Source organism: Corythoichthys intestinalis, chromosome 18 (genome assembly GCF_030265065.1).
Source record: "Corythoichthys intestinalis isolate RoL2023-P3 chromosome 18, ASM3026506v1, whole genome shotgun sequence".
NCBI classification, from domain to species: Eukaryota; Metazoa; Chordata; class Actinopteri; order Syngnathiformes; family Syngnathidae; genus Corythoichthys; species Corythoichthys intestinalis.
Genome location: NC_080412.1, coordinates 24,956,930 through 24,978,303, shown reverse-complemented (window position 1 = coordinate 24,978,303; position 21,374 = coordinate 24,956,930). Strand labels below are relative to the sequence as shown.

Genomic DNA, 21,374 nt, shown 5'->3' with positions numbered 1-21,374 from the left:
ACTGCATTAACCATCAAAGTGAAGTCTAACTGTAACTGTAGTCTTGAAACAAATCTGAATAAGGAAAAACATTGCAATAAAATAATGCAAACTGGTTAAACTTGAGAGTAGCTGAGCTCTGTCATGACAGAACATCGCTTCAATGATATCTGGCGCCATCTAGAGTCGTGAATGGGGAGAGTAGCTGAGATCTGTCATGACAGAACATCGCTTCAATGATATCTGGCGCCATCTAGAGTCGTGAATGGGTATAATGTCTAGACCGCGAATAGAAAACGACCACCTCTTTTTCAGTCTTATTTCAATGCAAAAAACACAGTCTTATATTCGGGCCAATACGGTATATACAGTGATAAACTTTTTTCAAATAAAAAAAAAAGACAGTACTTTATTTTAAAATGTTAAGATATATGCGTGTATACATGTACAAATCAGTTTATTTATTTATTTATTTTTTTAAAAACATGACTCGTTTTTATCATAATTCTTACATTTGCAGTGCTTAAAAACATTTATTAAGGACTAACCATCAGGCAGCATAGAATAGGATGTCAAACCATCCGCTCTTATAAGTGATTCACATAATACTGGGTTCTACAGGGTGACCCAAAAAACTGCCATAATACAACTTAAATGCCATGTTTATTCATCTTAGAATTAGAATTGAATCACAAATTATACATTATTGTAAAGAACATGTACAGTACACTCTATTTTTCAATGTGTCCTCCCTTAAGTGTCACAACAGCCTCCAGGCGCCTGCGGAACGCTTGACAGGTCTTCTTTATGTAGGATGCTGTCATCTTTTCCCAAGATCTAACAATGGACCTATCCAAAGCTGCCACAGAAGTTCGTGGCTTCTTACAGGCACTGTCCTTCACATTTGCCCATATGCTATAATCCAGGAGATTGAGATCTGGACTCTGGGGTGGCCACATATCACCTTGTCAGTCAACTTTTTGGTCCACACAGATCGTCACTTCCAGACCCAGGTTTTCGTGAGGCTGTTCCAGTATCTTTCAGCTCCTTTTTAACTTTGTAGACTGCACATCTGGATATTCTCATATTTGCTGCAATCTCAGTAGGTGTCAGACCAGCACGCAGCAATTCAGGTACAGCTAAAGTTTTCTTCATTTTCAGCAGAAGCACGGGAATTGTAGAGACGAGAGATTACCAGCTGCATTGAGTGACCTTAATGTATCACTTAACCATGACAACCTATTTAGATATGTTTCAATGGCTTTTAAACAAGCAGTCAACTGAGTGTAAACTGTTTTTTTGGGTCACCCTGCACAGCTCCCATTGCTGATTTGTGTCCACTCCACCCCACCTAATCACGAAACACAATATCATACTCCCATGTGATACATTAAAACTGTTTAGACCAATAGTACACTCAGATTTCTCATTCTCCGTGTCTAGCAACTGAACAGGACAGGGTGGGAAAAAAAAAAAAAAAATATATATATATATATATATATATATATATATATATATATATATATATATATAAAACACAATTTAATCCAGGCTAAGGGGTTTTTTCTGTGAATGATGGAAGATTGGTGACTATAAAAGGCATCCAGGAAGCCAGGTCTCTGCACAATTGCTGCTTTTATAAAGCTAAACAAAAGTTTACATTAAAAAACAATCGCAAAACCTGCGATAGGACTATTGCGCATGTGCACATTGTGATGGTGATGTTCAAACGATATATTGTGCTGGCCTACCTGAAACAATGAGCTTCTCCTTCATTATGTTGACATCCCGATTAGACCGATGAGCAACAGCACTAAGCATGATCTGTTCAGGGTTACAGTTCTGCATCCCACTCATCCTCCACCTGTTTCAGCACATGTTTAAAAACACATTTTACAAACAAATAGCAGCAGTGGACCGCTGTGTGACATTTAACCAAGTCACATGACATCGTGTAAGCCTGCCCTTCAATGTGCCGATGCGTACAGAATTGGGTGTATCTCAGGGAAGGTAAAGTATAATGCATAAACAGAAGGTAAAACGGTTTGGGCCTCGGGGTGCGAGGCAGAAAAAGCACGAGGAGGACAAACAAGGAGAAAGAAACAAAGGTCAAGACAGCTGTAGCAGTTACCTGATCATATGATAGCTGACAGATGCCAAGGGGCAGTGGAGGAAGGTTGCATGCAGATCAGACAGCGTACCAGACAAATAAGGACATCAGAGGAGAAAGACAGACAGAAAGAGGACAGGGGGGAAAAGGGTAGAGCATAGAGGTGAAACACAAAAACGTTGAGAGGATAAAAGACGGGAAAAGTGAAAAGAAAAACAACAGTGAGCCAAGTGTCAGTTTTCAAGCAGAGTTCTTATCTTTTTAAATAAAACAAAGTGTGTGGAGTAATCTTTTTGCCAAATATGGAGGGAGATTTAAAGAAAAATGAAGGAGTAATATCAAAGTCAAGGTTATTTGTACAAATAATGCATTAAAGATTTGTACTTTTTTTTTTTAAGGCAGGGAAATGACATTGCGGCACCACAAATACTAAAACTTAGATGTCAAGTATGGGAACTGGCGTGCACACATAGACACCAGGTGATGCTCTAGCACTGGCCCATGCCCTCTTAACCGAGAAAGTGCCCTTATCAATTGTTTGTCTTTGCCATTATTATGTTAGTAATGCGTATTAGCCTAAGTGCTGCAGCCATAATCACTGTGACAACGCCCTTTGTCCTCCAAATGTGGAAACACACCGCAGCACAGTACAATTGATACAGTACTAGACATGTGCCGGTGACCGGTTTCACGGTTTACCGTGGTGTGAAAACGTCGCGGTTTCAAAACCACTAAAATTTTCCGTCAGACCGTAGAACGGTATTCGCTATTTTTCATGTGTCAATACTGCAGCCAGAAGGGACGTGGCGCGGCAGCGCTCACCACCTCCCGTTTGTTGCTGTGTGTGAAAGTGACTCTATCGGCTAGACAGCCAGCGAACCCAAAAACAAATACTCTTTCAATTTCAATTTATTGAGCTCTCAAATCGTGGTAAGTGGAATATACAAAATGCATACATTTAAAACGTTGTACAATTGTATTTTTCCATGTGTGAGTAGCTTCAACAGATTAGCACCATGGAAAAAGTTCGCCAAAAACAAAACACACATTTTCCTTTCAAATTCGATATACAAACTAAATAAAAGCTTACAAAGACGAATGTTAGCCTAGGTTTAGCTGGGAGAGCAACTTCGTCGAGTTTTACAGCCGCAGAGTGAGAAAACAAGCTTGATTCACTTGAATCAGTGGCTTGAATGAAGGGGGAAAAAAATGGTAGCCTCAAAGATCGCAAATTGCAGAAAGATGATCTTGCCCTAAGCACAAATCCACGTTCGCTGGATCAAGGAGAAGTCACACTCCTAATTTTTTTTTTAGATGAAACCTTTCCACAACAATATTGACATTTTAAGTAACTTATACATTTTTAACTAACTTATTAACTTATAAATTATTTATGTTCTTTTTAACACAAAGGCATGACATGTAGACTAGAGTTGACACAGTGGCTGAAAATGGCGAAACTTCACTTGAGCTTTTCCACCCTCAAAACAAAGTCATGCAGTATAATTTAAAAAAAAATTTTATTTAGAAGTGTTTTTACTTTTTTATAGAAATTGTTTTGTTCTTGCTCTAATCTTGAGCAACTTGAGCTGTGGGTATAGTCTATAAATTGTATTTTAATTTTATTTAAAATATTCGTTTTTTTAATTGATATTTTATTTATTTTAACAATATATTCATGTTCCAATTTGCAACTATGTTCTGAAAAAAAAAATCCTGTTCAATGGAATTTATTTATTTATTTTTTTTAACCCATACATCTCAAAATAGCAATACCGTAATACCGTGAAACCGCGGTATTTTTGCTCACGGTTATCGTACCGTCAAAATCTCATACCGGCACATGCCTATACAGTACATAGACTCCATCATGAGTTGACAAGACAACTCCCACAGACTTAGCACCACGCCTTCCCGTAGGGGGCCGACCCATAGAGGGTTGAGGTGGCTTTCACTATTCACTGTGATGAATGCAAACACACGCTACGTTCTAATGCCGAATTTATGTGGAAATAGGATGAAGGTTTCACTGCATACAGGCAGGCAGGAGTGTCTCAAGAGTGATTTGTTCGAGGATTCAAGGTAATTACTAAATTTTTCGCACCATGCATGCACCTTGAAATGTGAATACAATGAAATGAATGGGAAACATTTGCCTAACCTTAGCTTGAAATATTTATGTGAAATGAATGATAACTGCCCGCTTTTTTTTGCTTTTAACCAGGGGTCTAGACTGTTTTACGTTCATATCTACAGAAATTCCACGATTTAAGCATTTATTTGCAAGAATTTTCAACTTAAAAAGGTCTTTGTTTCGCGACGGCCGCCATGTTGGATAAACCAATACCGTAACTTTGACTTGAAATATTTACGTAAAATGACGCTAACTGCCCGTTTTTTGCTTTTAACCTTGAATTTAGACTGTTTTACATTCATATCTACAGAAATTACGTGATTTAAGCATTTATTTGCGAGAATTTTCGACTTAAAAAGCTCGTTGTTTTGTGACGGCCGATATGTTTGATTTTGTATCTCTACACAATAGCGTAATTCAACCTAAATAAGTTGTGATTGTACATAGAAAAATGCAAATATTGCTTTTGTTGAGTAAAATTAGGATGATTCTGCATGCTTTCCTCAAGTATTAAGTTTCTGATGTGAAAATTCAGTGATTTATGAGCTGTTGAAAACTTAAATTAAGAAAAAATTTAGCTGCTATTTTGGACAAAAACTTATATGATATGTTAAATATTGCTATTGATCCTGAAAATACAGGCGGTTATCCCTGCATTTGGTGATTTTTCTGCATCTAGTGTAAAATTTGAGAATTTTATAGGGAACGACTTTGAAATTTTTTTTTTTATGTCGCTTCTCACGGAGACTCATATATGCCTAAGGGAGGTGTCTGTTTTGGTTTTAGGTCGCTCGCGGCTTTGGTTTTGAAAATATTTGAATTTTAAGTTTTTGAAAATAGGCCCCCGAGAGACCAAGCCCCATGTCCCGTCAACTGATTGTAAAGTGTATGGCAGAGATAACAATATGTTTTTGTGTTTGTGCCGTCCTAAACCTCGGTTGCTTAGCTATTTGTCTCGTGAAGTAGTATCATGCCTCGAAAGGAAAGAATAAGAAAATTAAGGTCTTTTGTTGACCATTGCTATCTTGGAATAGGTTGCTATTTATTTAAATATACTGTATAAATAATTATGTATTTACGTAATACATCTGCAAGGTTTTTTCTTGCTTTTATTAATTCACATTGTACTAAAGAGGCAGCCGGGCTGGCAGTTATATACGCTGCAAAAGGTACCCTCTTTTTCTCCTCTGAGCACCTGCCCCCCAAATTGTCTGTGCACGCCGCTGAGTATGGGGCTGAAAAATACTGCCCAATATCCCTCATTTTGCTTGGGCCGCTAGTTTGATACACCTCATTTATATTGCTTTGCTGTTCATTTTGAACTTATATAATAGAAACATTAAAGAAATAATTTACAGTTTATATGGGTATATTTAGAATTTCTGATTCCAAAACTCACAGTCCTGCACATACTGTAACCAATGGAGATAAAATTAACATCTTCCTAAGGCAAGGCAAGGCAAGGCAAATTTATTTATATAGCACAATTCAACACAAGGCAATTCAAAGTGCTTTACATCACATGAAAACCATAAAAATCACATTTAAATCAACACAACGTAAAAACCAAGACAAAAGATCGCATTTAATCACAGAATGAAAATAAATAAATAAAAATAAAACAAAAATAGAAATAAAGCAAAAACTACTACTAATAATAATCATTGAAATCAGCAATGGAGATAAGCACAAGAGGAATAGAAGGCAGGTAGATTGAAATATATAGACAGTTATGGATATGCAGTGCTAAACTAATGGCATGTGTGACTTTTACTTACTTCTGAAAACTGAAGATTCCCATGACTACGGCAATTGAGACGAGATCTGAGGCAATCCAGATGAAGCTATAAGCATTCTGACTCTGGGAAAAGATGCAAAAAATAAAACGGTTGACATGAAAATAACCACTGGAGGGAGCTGTCAAAACAGCTTGTCTCCTGGTGCCCTTGTGTTAAACTGCCAGACTCCTTCTCAGAAGTGTTAGCACCATGCTGAGTTGAAGGCTGCTTCTGCACTATGCATTTTCTGTATGTCCTTGCCCTGACGTGTTGCTCTGTTCTCATCAGTCTCTGTCCTTTCCTGCTGTCATCTTGTCAGTGTGACCTTGCTTTTGTGTGAGTTTGTTTTTCATGTGGTGTCAGATGAGAGAAAGCCAGAGATGAGAGTTTGTTTACCATGAGCCAGATGGGATAAGGCACCTTTCGGAGGACTTGGGGAGCATCGGAGGACACAGAAGGCACCCCAATACACCAAAGGAGTGAATAGAGCCATGGCTCATTGACTGGGTAGACTGTCACACTCACATTATTGGCCAGATACTCCCTGGAGGAATGACAATACATATCTCTCAAACAGTGCAAAAAAAATAGCATCACTAAGGTGTTTGGTTATCTTTACGTCATGGAAAGTCACTAGGAAAAAAATGTCTTCAATATGCACACATGCATTTATTGAAAAACTTCTAGTGCTGCAATGATTAATCGATTAACTCGAAGAAATTCAATTAGAAAAAAAGCTTTGAATCAAATTTTGTTGCTTCAAGGATTATTTCATTAGAGTGGCGTTGTAATGGTTTGTTTTGAAAATGTTTGCATTTAGTTTTATAGATTTGAGTGGCTACACTGCCCTCTAGTGGCCCACAGTGAATATGCCATAACTCGTCTAACATGGCTGAATCCAGCTGCTCCCTATTAAGATCAACATAAGGTAAGTTTTTGCTTGAGCTAATATGTTTGTTTATGCATTTGTCATTTAGTTTAGAAGTACATTTAGCAGTTTTTTGTGGGAGTGTGTGATTGAACGATTATTGTAAAAAATAAAATACAAATAAAAAAAGTTGTGCACTTTTGCTATGCAAGTTAGCCAATTGTTCTTTGGTTGTTCTTAGATCCTCATTTATTAATCTATTCATGAACTTAGGTATTTTAGTTTAGTTTTCAAGAGCATTCAAAAAGCATTCAAAGACTCCACCATCAATTAACAAGACAACTCCCACAGACATTACACCACGCCTTCCCAACCTAGGCAGAACCTTGAATTGGCTTTCATTGTGATAAACTCAAACACACGCTGCGTTCTAACCCGGATTTAGGTGGAGACAGGACGAAGGTTTTACTGCATCCAAGCAGGCAGGAGTGTTTCAAGAGTGATTTGGTCGAGGATTCCAGGAAATTATTATTTTAAATAGCACCATGCATGCACTTTGGAACGTTATGAAAAAAAAAAAAAAAAAAAAAAAAAAAAAAAAAATTAATAGTGTAACTTTAGCTTGAAATATTTACGTAAAATGAATGATAACTGCCCGTTTCTGCCTTTAACCAAGAATCTAGACTGTTTTACGTTTATATCTATCGAAATTCAGCGATTTAAGCAGTTATTTACAGGAATTTTCAACTTAAAAAGCTCTTTGTTCCGTGACAGCAGCCATGTTGAATTAAACAAGACCATCACTTTTGCTTGAAATATTTACATAAAATGAATGATAACTGCCCGTTATTTACTTTTAACCAAGAGTCTAGAGTGTTTTACGTTCATATCTATAGAAATTTCGTGATTTAAGCATTTATTTGCAAGAATTTTCAACTTAAATGCTTTTTGTTTCGTGACAGCCGCCATATTGGATTACACAATACCGTAACTTTGTCTTGAAATGTTTACGTAAAATGAACGATAATTTGCTTTTAACCAATAATCTCGACTGTTTTACGTTCATATCAATAGAAATTCCGCAACTTAAGCATTTATTTGCAAGAATTTTCTATTTTAAAATCTCTTTGTTTTGTGATGGGAGCCATGTTGGATTATGTATCTCTATACATTAGCAGAATTCAAACTAAATAAGTTGTGATTGTGTGTAGAAAAATGCCAATTTTGCTTTTGTTGAGTAAAATTAAGAGGATTCTGCATGTTTTCCTCAAGTACTACGTTTCTGATGTGGAAATTCAGTGATTTATTAGCTGTTGAAAACTTGCACTTAATTAAGAAAAAAATTGAATTGCTATTTTGGCCAAAAACTTGATATGATATGTTAAATATTGCAATTGAGCCTGAAAATAGGTGATTAGCTCTGCATTTGGTGATTTCTGTGCATCTAGCGTAAAATGTGAGAATTTTATAGCAATTTTAAGTTTTGTTATACTTGTATAAAAACATAGTTAAGTGGGATTTTTATGGGGAAGGACTTTGAATTTTTTTTATCTTGCTGCTCATGGACACTCATTTTGATGTGCGGTCTGACGTATCATTTGATTCCCTGCATTCTTCTTCTACTAAAAAGGTTATGGTTAAATGGTTGCTTGCATGTTGTGGCCTTTTAGTGGGTACTCCAGACTGTTTAGTAGTTTTAAAACTAGGGATGTCCCGATCCGATCACGCGATCGAAATTTTGGGCCGATCACGCCATTTTTCAGAGGATCGGAATTGGGTGAAAACGATCGGGTTTTAACTAAAAAAATATATATTTTTTTCTGCTTCATGCTGATAAAGCGCCACACCCTCCATGCTGCTAAGCTTTAGAGCCGCATGCAGCTCTTTAGCGCCTCCCTAGTGGCTCCCTGGTGCTTTTTCAAAAATGTTTGGAAACAAAACAATGGGGGAAGGATATATATATATATTTATTAATATAATTTCTGTAAGAGGACAAACATGACACAAACATTATTGTAATTCATTAGTATTGCAATTAAGTTAAATTTACGCCAGCATCATACAACAGAGTAGTCACATGGTGTGTCATTCTCTATAGGATGCACTGCAGAGAAAATAAACATTTACTCATGAAAGCTGATTATGTATTTGTAGCCAACTTAGCCGTTTTGATAGTAGGTCAATACAGTGGTATCTCTACTTACAAATGTCTCAACATACAGAATTTTCAGGTTAAGACATGCCTTAACGGGAAAATATTGCCTCCTGTTACAGGAAAAAGAAATTCAGGATACGAAAGAAAAAAAAAAACATTATGGCTGGTACTTGCAGCTCCCAGTTTACTAAATGTAACATACTTATAGCTGCTCTGCCATTGGCTATTGCCTAGCATTCTTGGCATCCAATTGGCTAAGAGGGCCCTCTGTTTGTGTATGTTGTGTATCCAAGCATCCTCTTCATTTGCCCCTCTTGTTCCAACAGCTTTACATGAGTGTTTTAACATTTATTCTTTACTCAATTCTTGTTTTTTTTACATTATGCACAACTCTGATTTTATGTTTATTGTGCAATAATCTATTAGTAACGTGTATTTGTTACATGTTTTGTGCACTATAAAAGATTTATGTCTGAATTTTGGGGGCCTGAGAACGGATTAGGGCATTTACATGGAAAACGCGCCTCTGACATTTTCAGGTTATGAAACAACTTCCAGAACCAATTAATTTTGTAAGTATAGGTACAACTGTATAGCTAATTTGATGCATACAGCATGTGTTGCCTTAATTATAAGGCTTATATAAAGCTTTTAATTTTTTGAGGCTCCAGACATAAGTGTTTTTTGTTGTTGTTGTTGTTGTTTTTTTTTTGGTCCAATATGGCTCTTTCAACATTTTGGGTTGTTGACCCCTGTGTTAAGCAGTGCGGTCCAAAATTAAAGATGATTGACAGGTTTGTAGCTTTGATCTTGCCAGAGAAGCTTGGTAACTGTATGATCAAAGGCACAAATCTGTCAATCATTGGTAAAATTGCAGCCCAGTCATAAGTGTGCTGTGGCAACTCATTGTGGAAGTGAGAGGCTGTTCTCAGCAGCATGAGCGTCAAAGTGGGAGTGGATTTGAGTGGACTCAAACTTTTTTTTGGTATTGGATCGGGATTCGGTATCAACAGATTCTCGAAATCAGGTGACTTCGACTCGGGTGCAAAAATATGTAATCGGGACATCACTATTTAAAACTATTTTCAAGCAGTCTTTTCCGTCAGCTTTTTTTTCGGATAAGATTTGGTCTCCGGAAAAGTGCATAAAGTCAGAAATTGTGTCCTACATTCTGACTGTTTATTCCATAATCTGCAGATTTGACAAAGCAAAACAGCAATTTGAAATCACGTTTACATTATCAGAGTCTCTAAAACAACTCAACTTTGAAATGTGACTTTTTTATCACCCTGCTTTTGCGATTAAAATATGCATTTCCCTCAGTTACTGGAAAAACAGCTCTTACTGTATATCTTTTGGGCTGGCCTTGCTGTAGTGGAGGGTCAAGCTTGTAATGCCCCGCCGCCGTATCTCTGTCACTGACAGTTTCTCATTTGTGGTCTGCTGAAAACCCCGAACTCTCCCCCTGTCTGTGTCGGGGGTCCATGTCACCTGGCACAAACATGTGTGAGACAGATTTGAATCAGATGGAGTACAATACTCAGGAAAAAAAAACGTGTTTTCCGGACCATAAATCACACTTATTTTCATAGGGCGCTCTAGTCACGTCCTCTACCTCAAGAGTCTGGTAAACAATTTGTCATGTTGTGTTGTGTGAACTACAGTCACATATCTGAATAACTGTTAACATGTTACATTAACATACGCCTATTTATCATGTTTTTCTCCATTTTGACTGTAATGTACAGGGAGTCCTCAAGTTATGAATGAGTTCCGTTCCTACACTGGCGACGTTACGCATGTAAGTTAAAGTCGAAATTTGTCCCAAAAAAAGTAAAATACATTAAAATTTAAAATAAAAAATAAGATGCTGTACTTTACGATTACTATTACTATTGTTGTTGTTATTCATTTGCAACCAAAAGCATGGAACACGAAACAGTAGGCCATAGCCGATGCCAAGTTACAAAACAAAAACAAAAACAAAAAAAAACACACACAAAAAAACTGGCCAACTCCGCCACCCTTCCCTTTTTCACTCCAGTCGTGTTTAGGAACAGCCCAGAAAACAAAACATTCAACACATTAAGAGTGCAACCTGAATTTGTAAAATTACTATGCTTATTTTTACACTACATGAAACGGAATTTGTTTGACTTCAACTTTTGGATGTCTGTGTGAACAGAAAACTGCATTTGACGACAAGCAAGGTGTTTTCACACAACGGTTTAACCTTGGTCTGAAACAGCATACCTTTACCGATGTTTGTCGCTGTCTCTCCATTCTCCGTTGTTTTTATGATGTTAAGCTTCGTTTCCTTGGTAATTGCTATAATTTAAGCTGAATCTACAAGACCTAGCTTTGCTTCTTAGGGCCCATAACGTGGAAAAAAGGTGCAGGAAAAAGGAAGGTACTCCCGGCGCACAAACACAGACAAGCGTTACGCACTAGCTAACTAGCTAAGCAGAAACTATGGTGCAAGGGACTTAATGGCAGACGAGGAACGGGTGCCATAAAGTCGAAACGTTGTAGGACAAGGACATCATAACTCGAGAACTCCCTGCATAATACTTTTTTATAGTCTCTGATAAAATAAAAGCCAGTGCGATTTATATTTTGTTTTTTCGTCTTCATTGTGTATTTTTTGGGGGCAAGTGACACTTATCCTTAGGTTCGACTTATAGTCCCCAAACTATGGTAGTGCTTGCACAGAAGAAAATATGACAGTATTTGTCACCACATAAAAAGTAAAAACAAAAGATGAAAAAAATATATAAGATTAATAGAGGGACCTACAGTCCTCACCCTCCTTTGGGAAATACCCGCTTTCTGCACAGCCCACATGGTGTCCGTAAACCAACTCCGGAAGCGAGGGTGGCCTGCAGGGGGCCTCCGGATATTTAGCAGCACGGAGCTGTTGGCTCTGACTGCCAAACGTAGCATTTCCAACAGACCGCAAACCGTCTGATTGCCTATTCTGCTACGGTCCCTTGCAGTTAATGTTGCAACTGTCCAGTAGGGATCCCTCTGAAAACAAACAAACAAACAAAAAAAATCAGATCCTGTGTTGTACAACAGTACCAGAAATAATTAGTGCATAGGATTAAGTGGGCTGATATTTTTTACCTCTAGAAACCATCGACCAGCATTGAGCGAACGTAACTCAGTCCAGTTGAACAAAGAGGCATCTTCATGCTGCCTTTCAGGAAAGACTGAGCTAACATCGGTGGTTCGTCTCAAGGTGCGATCCCGCATGAGGAATGGAACCGCGTCCACACTAGAGATATAAAATTGTGAGAATACGGTGTTATGCAAGGAAGTAGAGCTTTCAGGATATTTAGCAAAAAACATAAAAATAAATTATAGATATACTGTACTATATATGTATATACAGTGAAGAAAGGAATTTGAACACCCTGCTATTTTGCAAGTTCTCCCATCACGGAAATCACGGGGGAGTCTGAAATTTTCATTGTAGGTGCATGTCCACTGTGAGAGAGATATTCTAATAAGAAAAATCCAGAAATCACAATGCGTGATTTTTTTTTTAACAATTTATTTGTGTGATACATCTGCAAATAAGTATTTTAACACCTGTCTATCACCTAGAATTCGGACCCTGAAAGACCTGTTAGTTCGCCTATTAAAAGTCCACTTCTACTCCATGTATTATCCTGAATCAGATGCACTTGTTTGAGATCTACAGAAGCATAAAGTCACCTGTCCACCCCATATAATCAGTAAGACTCAAACTTGTAACAAAGAGCTGTCCAAAGACACCAGAGAAAAAAATTGTACACCTCCACATAGCTGGAAAGGACTACGGAGCAATTGCCAAGCAGCTTGGTGAAAAAAGGTCCACGGTTGGAGCAATTAGAGAATGGAAGAAGCTAAACATGACGGTCCATCTCAATCAGAGTGGAGCCCCATGTAAGAAATCACCTTGTGCGGTCTCAGTGATCCTATTAAAGGAGAGGATTCAGCCCAGAACTACATGGCAGGAGTTGGTCAATGACCTGAAAAGAGCTGGGACCATCGTTTCCAAGGTTGCTGTTGGTAATACACTAAGACGGTGGTTTGAAATCATCAGCACATATCAAGGCCTGTCCTGAGTTTGCCTATGACTATTTGGATGATGCAGAGGTGTCATGGGAGCAGGTTTTGTTGTCAGATGAGAGAAAAATAGAACTTCATGGTCATAATTCCACCGTGTTTGGAGGAAGAAGAATGATGAGTACTATCCCAAGAACACCATCCCTACTGTGTAGCATGGGAGTGGTAGCATCATGCTTTGGGGGTGTTTTTCTGCGCATGGGACAGGACGAGTGCACTGTATTGTGAGATTTTGGGGAACAACCTCCATCCCTCACATCCCTCAGTCAGAGCATTGAAGATGGGTTGTGGCTGGGTCTTCCAACATGACAATGAGAGCCAAAGCACACAGCCAGGAAAACCAAGGAGTGGCTCCATAAGAAGCATATCAAGATTCTAGCATGGCCTAGCCAGTCTCCAGACCTTAATCCAATAGAAAACCGTTTGGGAGCTCAAACTCAGGAATAGCCTAGAAACCTGACTGATCTAGAGAAGATCTGTGTGGAGGAGTGGGGCAAGATCCCTTCTGCAGTGTGTGCAAACCTGGTGAAAAACTACAGGAAACGTTTGACCTTTGTAAATGCAAACAAAGCCTACTGTACCAAATATATAAGATGGGGCTCCACTCCGATTGAGATTGACCGTCATGTTTAGCTTCTTCCATTTTCTAATGATTGCTCCAGTGGACCTTTTTTTTTACCAAGCTGCTTGGCAATTGCTCCGTAGCCCTTTCCAGCCTTGTGGAGGTTTACAATTTTGTCTCCGGTGTCTTTGGACAGCTCGTTACGAGTCTTACTAATTGTATGGGGTGGACAGGTGTCTTTATGCTGCTGTCGACCTCAAACAAGTGCATCTGATTCAGGATAATACATGGAGTGGAGGTGGACTTTTAATAGGCGGACTAACAGGTCTTTCAGGGTTAGAATTCTAGGTGATAGACAGGTGTTAAAATACTTATTTGCAGCTGTATCACCCAAATAAATTGTTTAAAAAAATCATGCATTGTGATTTCTGGATTTTTCTTTTTAGATTATCTCTCTCACAGTGGAAATGCATCTCCGATGAAAATTTCAGCCCCTCCATGATTCTAAGTGCGATAACTTGCAAAATAGCAGCATGTTCAAATACTTATTTTCTTCACTGTATACTGGACATACACATTGCTCACATGAATAAATTAAAGGAACAGACTGTTCCTTTAATTTTTGTGAGGAGTATATACTGCACTGCTGTGCAGTAATTTATGTCGGCAGTATATTTCTTAAGTATTAATAAAAACGCTCAAAATGAATGTAATTCTGAATTTAACCCACTTATTTAACATAATAAAACACAAGATGCTATTATTTTGTTGATAAATATCCTCAAAATCAGCAGGATGTGACCCGAAAATCAACAAGAAGTGACAGAGATTTGGCCCAATATAAAGAGAAAGTGACCCGAAATTAAAATTAAGAAACCCAGAATAGCCTAGAAATAAAAAAAAAAGAAGTGACCCAAAATGCCCCCAAATTTATTGGAAATGGCTTGAAATCAACGGGAAGTTACTCGGACTTGCCCCAAGCTCAACAAGAAGTTAGCCAGATTATCCCAAAATTAACAGGAAGTGACACGAAATGTCCCAAAATCAACAGGACATGATGTGGATTTGCCCCTGAATCTTGAGAAAAAAATAATGCTATTGACAAAACACACATGCAAATGTTGACTACTTTAAGCAAATAAATACCTAAATATGATAGCCTGAGATGGCACAGTATATTTTTCTTACAGCTCTACTCAAACCAAATAAGTCATCAATTAAATCCAATAATAGCAACATTTTTTAAAATCTGATTTTCTAAAGGCAAAATGGTACAGTTTCATATGATGTCTCACATACCCTCAGCAAATGCTTAATTTTTTCATTCCCAGATAACGGCTGTTTTGAAGGACTGTGACATTATGAAATAAATGTCCAAATCAAGTTTTTTGAGTTATGGCTTTGTATGCGTCAGAGTTACCCATTCTTCCTGTTACCAAGTGTGGACCTAATATTAAATTGAAACCTAGATTATTATTCTTTTATATATGAGCTACAGGTCATATGGAACCGGGATTCATTAATTATGAACAAGTCTGGATTTAAATGTCAAAAATAGGTGGTGAAAAACCTGAGGGTGACGTCAGCTTCCAGGGAGCTGGCTCCATGCTGTAAGGCTCTGTTGAAGGACACCATAGTGTTTTCCGGGGCCAGCTGAATCACAGACAGAGACGCATGTCATTCACTGGGAACACTTTTTTATTATTTAGTATATTACAGTACAGTGGTACTTCTACTTACAAACGTATCTACATACAGAATTTTCAGGTTACAACACGACTAACGGGAAAATATGCCCACACAGACCCCGAGCAGAGCGATCTACACCTGCCACTTCTTTTCTTGTGATCACTAATAAAATACTAATATAACTCGCCACAACCCTAATCGTCGCACACCCTAACACAAACATTCAGGTGTAATTTTGGAAGGACAGGAAGTACAAATTGTCTCTGAATTCAAGTACCTTGACACAATGCCTTCAAATGTTGAAACCGTTTTAAAGTACATGTGTAGAACATAAACTCAAACAAACTATACTCACATATGGCGGAAAACACAGACAAGGCTGAAAAGCAGTTTCTGCTCTTGCACCCCTTTTTTTTTTTTTTTTAAAAAAACCAAAAATAAACTGTATTTTAAGCTAAAACAACTGTTGTGTTTGATAGAACAATATGTCTATATGCTGCCATAGCAGATTCATGGCACAATAAGCACCTCAACTATTTTTAATTTGTCCGTTTTACCCTGAAAACCCCTGTTTACAGACATCGCGCAACCGCTTTTGTTTCAACATAGCCATAAAAAGAAGGTAAGTAATCGTATTTATTATTCGAAATGTCTTTAATTTTTAGCTTAGAATCATTCATTAAGGTCCAATATTTAGTTAAAAAAAAAAAAAAAAACACTTAAAAAATTATTCACTCGCATATTTTAAACTTTTCAACAAATTACGTCACAATGAAAATATATGCGTCTGTAAAAAAAGTCACGTATATCTACCTCATAACTGTCGCATAATTGTATTTTTTCGTTACTGTCGCATTTTCCCCAATATTTTAGATGACAAATACTCGATCCAAACAGAAAAATTGAAAAAAAAAAAAAAAACGTTTAAAAGGGCAAATATATGAAAAATAAAATCTCGACTACTCCTTAATGTCTGCAATTTTTGCATCACCACCCTTGTTATAGCACCGTGTTTCACCTATAAAATCCCCCCAAAATCCGACTGTGGCCATTTACAGCTGTATCTTGACATTCTGTGATACATGCTACATGGAGTTTTAGGATCCAAAAGAGGTAAGTACGCGATAATATCTCGTTAAAATCATGGCGTCTTTAATTATGCTCTCGCGTGCTATCACCTCCAATTAGGGTTTTGCTGGGGTTTTTTTTTGTTTTTTTAACCCCTCTTGTTCAAAATGTTTCTTCCCCCAGAAAATTGAGATTTTATGCTTTCCTATTATGTATCATACATGCATATCGGACAATTTTGAAATTTGGCCAAATTTAGGGTTTTTAGGGAACTTCAAGTCACCTGAGTGTTTTCCGCCATATACAAATATAGGACTCTGAAGCCTTGGTTAATAACACTGTTTCTTGCATTTATCTTATCAAAGACTAACTAAAAAGACTAGTTAAGCAAAAGATAACTGAAAAACATTTGTATGTTATAAAAGTCTGCAATGTTTGAACAAAGTTTTTGGTTTAAATTTTAACAACTTGAATGGTCTCTGAAGGGTTTAATTGGCGTGAGGTGAAGGGAACACAGGTTTGTGAGGAAAGCACTTTTTGAGTTCTTAAAAGACATTGAGTTGATATATGGATCAAAACGGTGGAGGAATGGCTGCTGTACATTTTGTAAATTAGGTGGCGGCATGCACCTAAAAATTGCCAACAATCCACCATTAATCACAAGAATTTCAATGCGCATGCGTAGTACTGCTACCCAATTGTGACTGACTGTTCACGTGACTGCTTCACCTCACTTCTTCAGTTGGCTTATGCTAATAAATGCAAAAGATTCGGACATATAGATTAATTATTATTCGAATGGTCTGGGTTGAATAATAATGTTTTTATGTGTCTGAATTTAACATACAGTACAGTAAATCACTTTAGGGACATCACGGCATGTAAAAAATCTTTTGATTAATGGCGGATTGCAAGCAACTTAAATGTACAAAGCGCCATCTAGTGTACAAGAATATGCAGCACCCGTGCTTTCACTCTTACTATCTATACATAAACTTAATGTCTTTCAAGATTTTAAACAGTGCAGTATACAGTCTTCCTCTCCCCTTATTCCAAGTAAAACTTTCAGAGACCATTATAACCCCCCCCCAAAAAAAAAAAGAAAAATGGATGTTTGTTGTTTAATCTATCACGTAGATATCTTTATTTCCTGTCATCGCTCACCATCAGGTAGTGACAACTAGCAAGGGCTAACTGGCTAGCTGACACAGACTAATGGTGTTTAACGGCTTGTGAATTAATTAACAATAACTACTGGGAAATGCAGGGCAGGGCAGATTGATCAGATCATCGACGCTTTATAGATCTTTTCACACTTGTGGCAGCTAGGTGGGTCCAGCGGCAACAAGCACACACTAAATTTGTAAGTGCTGACGTAAGACCATATCAGGAAGTAAACCGTAAGACATTTCGTCGATGATTCTGAGATTTATTATGCATTGCACAAATGTTCCTTTGTGCATGGAGATATTAAGGAACAGCTGATACATTACAGTACAGTGATGCTACACCGTGTTTACACATATACGTACTTACCTATTGAGTAACATGGACACATAATTGGATTAGACAGTGAAGGCTGCCAATAGACCAACTCACCATAGGAGCTCCTCGTCGGCCAATGACGTCTGGTCGAGGTTTGAGGATACGGCTGTCCATCACACAGGGGCAGGAAAATGACAGCGGTGCCACATAAAGGGCCATGAGGATGATTATGTAGGTGATTAACACCATCATCTGGAAATCTGAGACAAAGGCATGAGCTTTATTTTATGCTTCATCAGCTGAGCAAATGGATTGAAGAGGCTTAGTGTGTGTTGGCTAGAGGAAATGTTAATCTGTTTAAGGGGAGAACAAACCCTTGAATCCCAGCGGAAAGAATCTTGTTTAATAATTTGAAAAAAGACAGAATAAATATTTTTCTGATGTCTAATAGTGGAGAAAAATTTAACAAAAAGTCAGTATTTCCAGTAAGTGGCCGACTGACATGGGGCCAGACATTTTATCAAATCGAGTACTATTTTAGCCAATTAAATGCGAGTATCCCAGATTACCCACCCTTCCTCGCAACACCATTACCCGTGTTTGAGTCAATAAGTGAGAGATCGGGAACCTATGTCTCGCATGCCATATCTGGCTCTTTTGCTGAGTGCATATGGCTCTCCGCCAACCCGTAATTTTTTAAATGTGAAACCAGCCGGCTCATGTGACATGAACGAGCTGTGATGAGCTGATGGTCCATTCACACATTTTTCTTGGCCCTTCAAAAATATGTCGCAATAATAGGATTCAATTCTGTGCCCATTGGTGGTCCTCCCGTCGCAGATTGCACGGAGCTGGGCATAAGTACAGAGCTCGTCTTGTGCTTTAAATCTCTGCTCAGCCAGAAGCGGGGCTGGCTCCTCCCAACTCAATGCAGAGCGATCTGGAGTATATAAAAATGCGTAGGGGAAAATTAAACCATGAAAGTGAAATGCGTGGTACCTCAAGTCATAAAGGTGTGCGTTCCCTGGTTGCGGTTTTACATTTCCAGGAAATATATGCAGTGCCACACCATGAATCTATTTGTTATTTTCCAAGTGGTGAGTGCTAAATGACTGTAACATACTAAGTAACGATGTCAGTCTTTCATTTTTGTTTTCTCAAGATTTATTTAAATCATAACTCGGCGACTGCTTGTAAAAGCCGAGTGTGCCCTCACTCTCCCGCATGATGCGTTCAGATGCGCTCATGAAAAAAAAAAAAAACTGATTACAAAGCTGACTCAGACAAGCTGGTAACAAAATATGTAAATATATACATATTTACATAAAGTCGGACAAATAAGTATTTAGTCAACCCAACCACTAATTGTGCAAGTTCTCCCACTTGAAAATATGAGAGAGGCCTGTAATTGTCAACATGGGTAAACCTCAACCATGAGAGACGGAATGTGAAAAAAAAAAAAAAAGAAAATCACATTGTTTGATTTTTAAAGAATTTATTTGCAAATTATGGTGGAAAATAAGTATTTGGTCAATACCAAAAGTTCATCTCAATACTTTGTTATGTACCCTTTGTTGGCAATAACGGAGGCCAAACGTTTTCTGTAACTCCTTACAAGCGTTTCACACACTGTTGCTGGTGTTTTGGCCCATTCCTCCATGCAGATCTCCTCTAGAGCAGTGATGTTTTGGGGCTGTCGTTGGGCAACACGGACTTTCAACTCCCTCCACAGATTTTCTATGGGGTTGAGATCTGGAGACTGGCTAGACCACTCCAGGACCTTGAAATGCTTCTTACGAAGCCAATCCTTTGTTGCCCTGGCTGTGTGTTTGGGATCATTGTCCTGCTGAAAGACACAGCCACGTCTCATCTTCAATGCCCTTGCTGGAGATTTTCACTCAAAATCTCTCGATACACGGCCCCATTCATTCTTTCCTTTACATAGATGAGTCGTCCTGTTCCCTTTGCAGAAAAACGGCACCAAAGCATGATGTTTCCACTCCATGCTTTACAGTGGGTATGGTGTTCTTCAGAAACAATTCAGTATTCTTTCTCTTCCAAACACGAGAACCTGTGTTTCTACCAAAAAGTTCTATTTTGGTTTGATTAACCATAACACATTCTCCCAGTCCTCTTCTGGATCATCCAAATGCTCTCTAGCGAACCGCAGACGGGCCTGGACGTAAACATTCTTCAGCAGGGGGACAGGTCTGGCAGTGCAGGATTTGAGTCCCTGGCGGCACATTGTGTTACTGATAGTAGCCTTTGTTACTGTGGTTCCAGCTCTCTGTAGGTCATTCAATAGGTCCCCCCGTGTGGTTCTGGGATTTTTGCTCACCGTTCTTGTTATCATTTTGACGCCACGGGGTGAAATCTTGCATGGAGCCCCAGATCGAGGAAGATTATCAGTGGTCTTGTATGTCTTCCATTTTCTAATAATTGCTCCCACAGTTGATTTCTTTACACCAAGCGTTTTACCTATTGCAGATTCAGTCTTCCCAGCCTGGTGCAGGTCTACAATTTTGTCTCTGGTGTCCTTCGACAGCTCTTTGGTCTTGGCCATAGTGGAGTTTGGAGTGTGACTGAATGAGATTGTGGACAGGTGTCTTTTATACCGATAATGAGTTAAAACAGGTGCCATTAATACAGGTAATGAGTGGAGCCTCGTTAGACCTCGTTAAAAGAAGTTAGTCCTCTTTGACAACCAGAAATGTTGCTTGTTTGTAGGTGACCAAATACTTATTTTCCACTCTAATTTGAAAATAAATTCCTTAAAAATCAAACAATGTGATTTTCTGGGGTTTTTTTCCCCACATTCTGTCTCTCATGGTTGAGGTTTACCCATGTTGACAATTACAGGCCTCTCTAATCTTTTCAAGTAGGAGAACTGGCACAATTGGTGGTTGACTAAATACTTATTTGCCCCACTGTATACACACAGTATATAGACATACACACAATGTATGGTTCTCGTGGAATCATATTTTCAAATATGTTGGGTTTTTTGGCTCTCTTGGTCAAAAAGGTTTCCTGCTATTAGTGTTTATGTGCGTGGGTGTCACTGACATCACAAAATGGCTGCACTCGTAAGAGGTTTCATTTTTCTCCTCAATAGCAGGTGACTGTGTGCCTTCAGTTCGCCAGATTCACACAGCAATCACACTTGCTGAACGTCAGTCTGTCAGATGTGACAGGGATCATTAATCTGACACTCCAGATAATAGGTTATCCACTGGTCCAGGGCAGACCGTGAAGACTGGACATGCTCAAAATCTGAAATTTAACAGTTGACGTGTGACGTCACAACAGTAAGAACCCTAAAGGCGGGCATCCACGCCACGACACTAAACAGGGGAACACGCAGGAGTCACACACAGCATCTCAGCGGAGGGCAAATTTTCATGGGAAGTGCTTTATTCAAAGTCGTAATCAC

General features: G+C 38.4%; 1 protein-coding gene across 3 annotated transcripts in view; it reads right to left on the bottom strand.

The window, feature by feature from the left end:
* gdpd5a (glycerophosphodiester phosphodiesterase domain containing 5a) overlaps window positions 1-21,374 on the bottom strand; it is a 42,110-nt gene that overhangs the window by 2,228 nt on the left and 18,508 nt on the right. The window contains exons 8-16 of one of the 3 annotated variants that reach the window (XM_057821470.1): window positions 18,056-18,201; window positions 15,270-15,352; window positions 12,151-12,301; window positions 11,821-12,051; window positions 10,370-10,515; window positions 6,398-6,545; window positions 6,002-6,084; window positions 2,111-2,125; window positions 1,731-1,843 (exon numbers count right to left, since the gene is read on the bottom strand). In XM_057821470.1, the coding sequence (XP_057677453.1) occupies window positions 1,731-1,843; window positions 2,111-2,125; window positions 6,002-6,084; window positions 6,398-6,545; window positions 10,370-10,515; window positions 11,821-12,051; window positions 12,151-12,301; window positions 15,270-15,352; window positions 18,056-18,201 (1,116 nt within the window). The remainder of the gene's footprint in view (window positions 1-1,730; window positions 1,844-2,110; window positions 2,126-6,001; window positions 6,085-6,397; window positions 6,546-10,369; window positions 10,516-11,820; window positions 12,052-12,150; window positions 12,302-15,269; window positions 15,353-18,055; window positions 18,202-21,374) is intronic. The other 2 variants (XM_057821471.1, XM_057821472.1) reach the window with 2 other exon arrangements.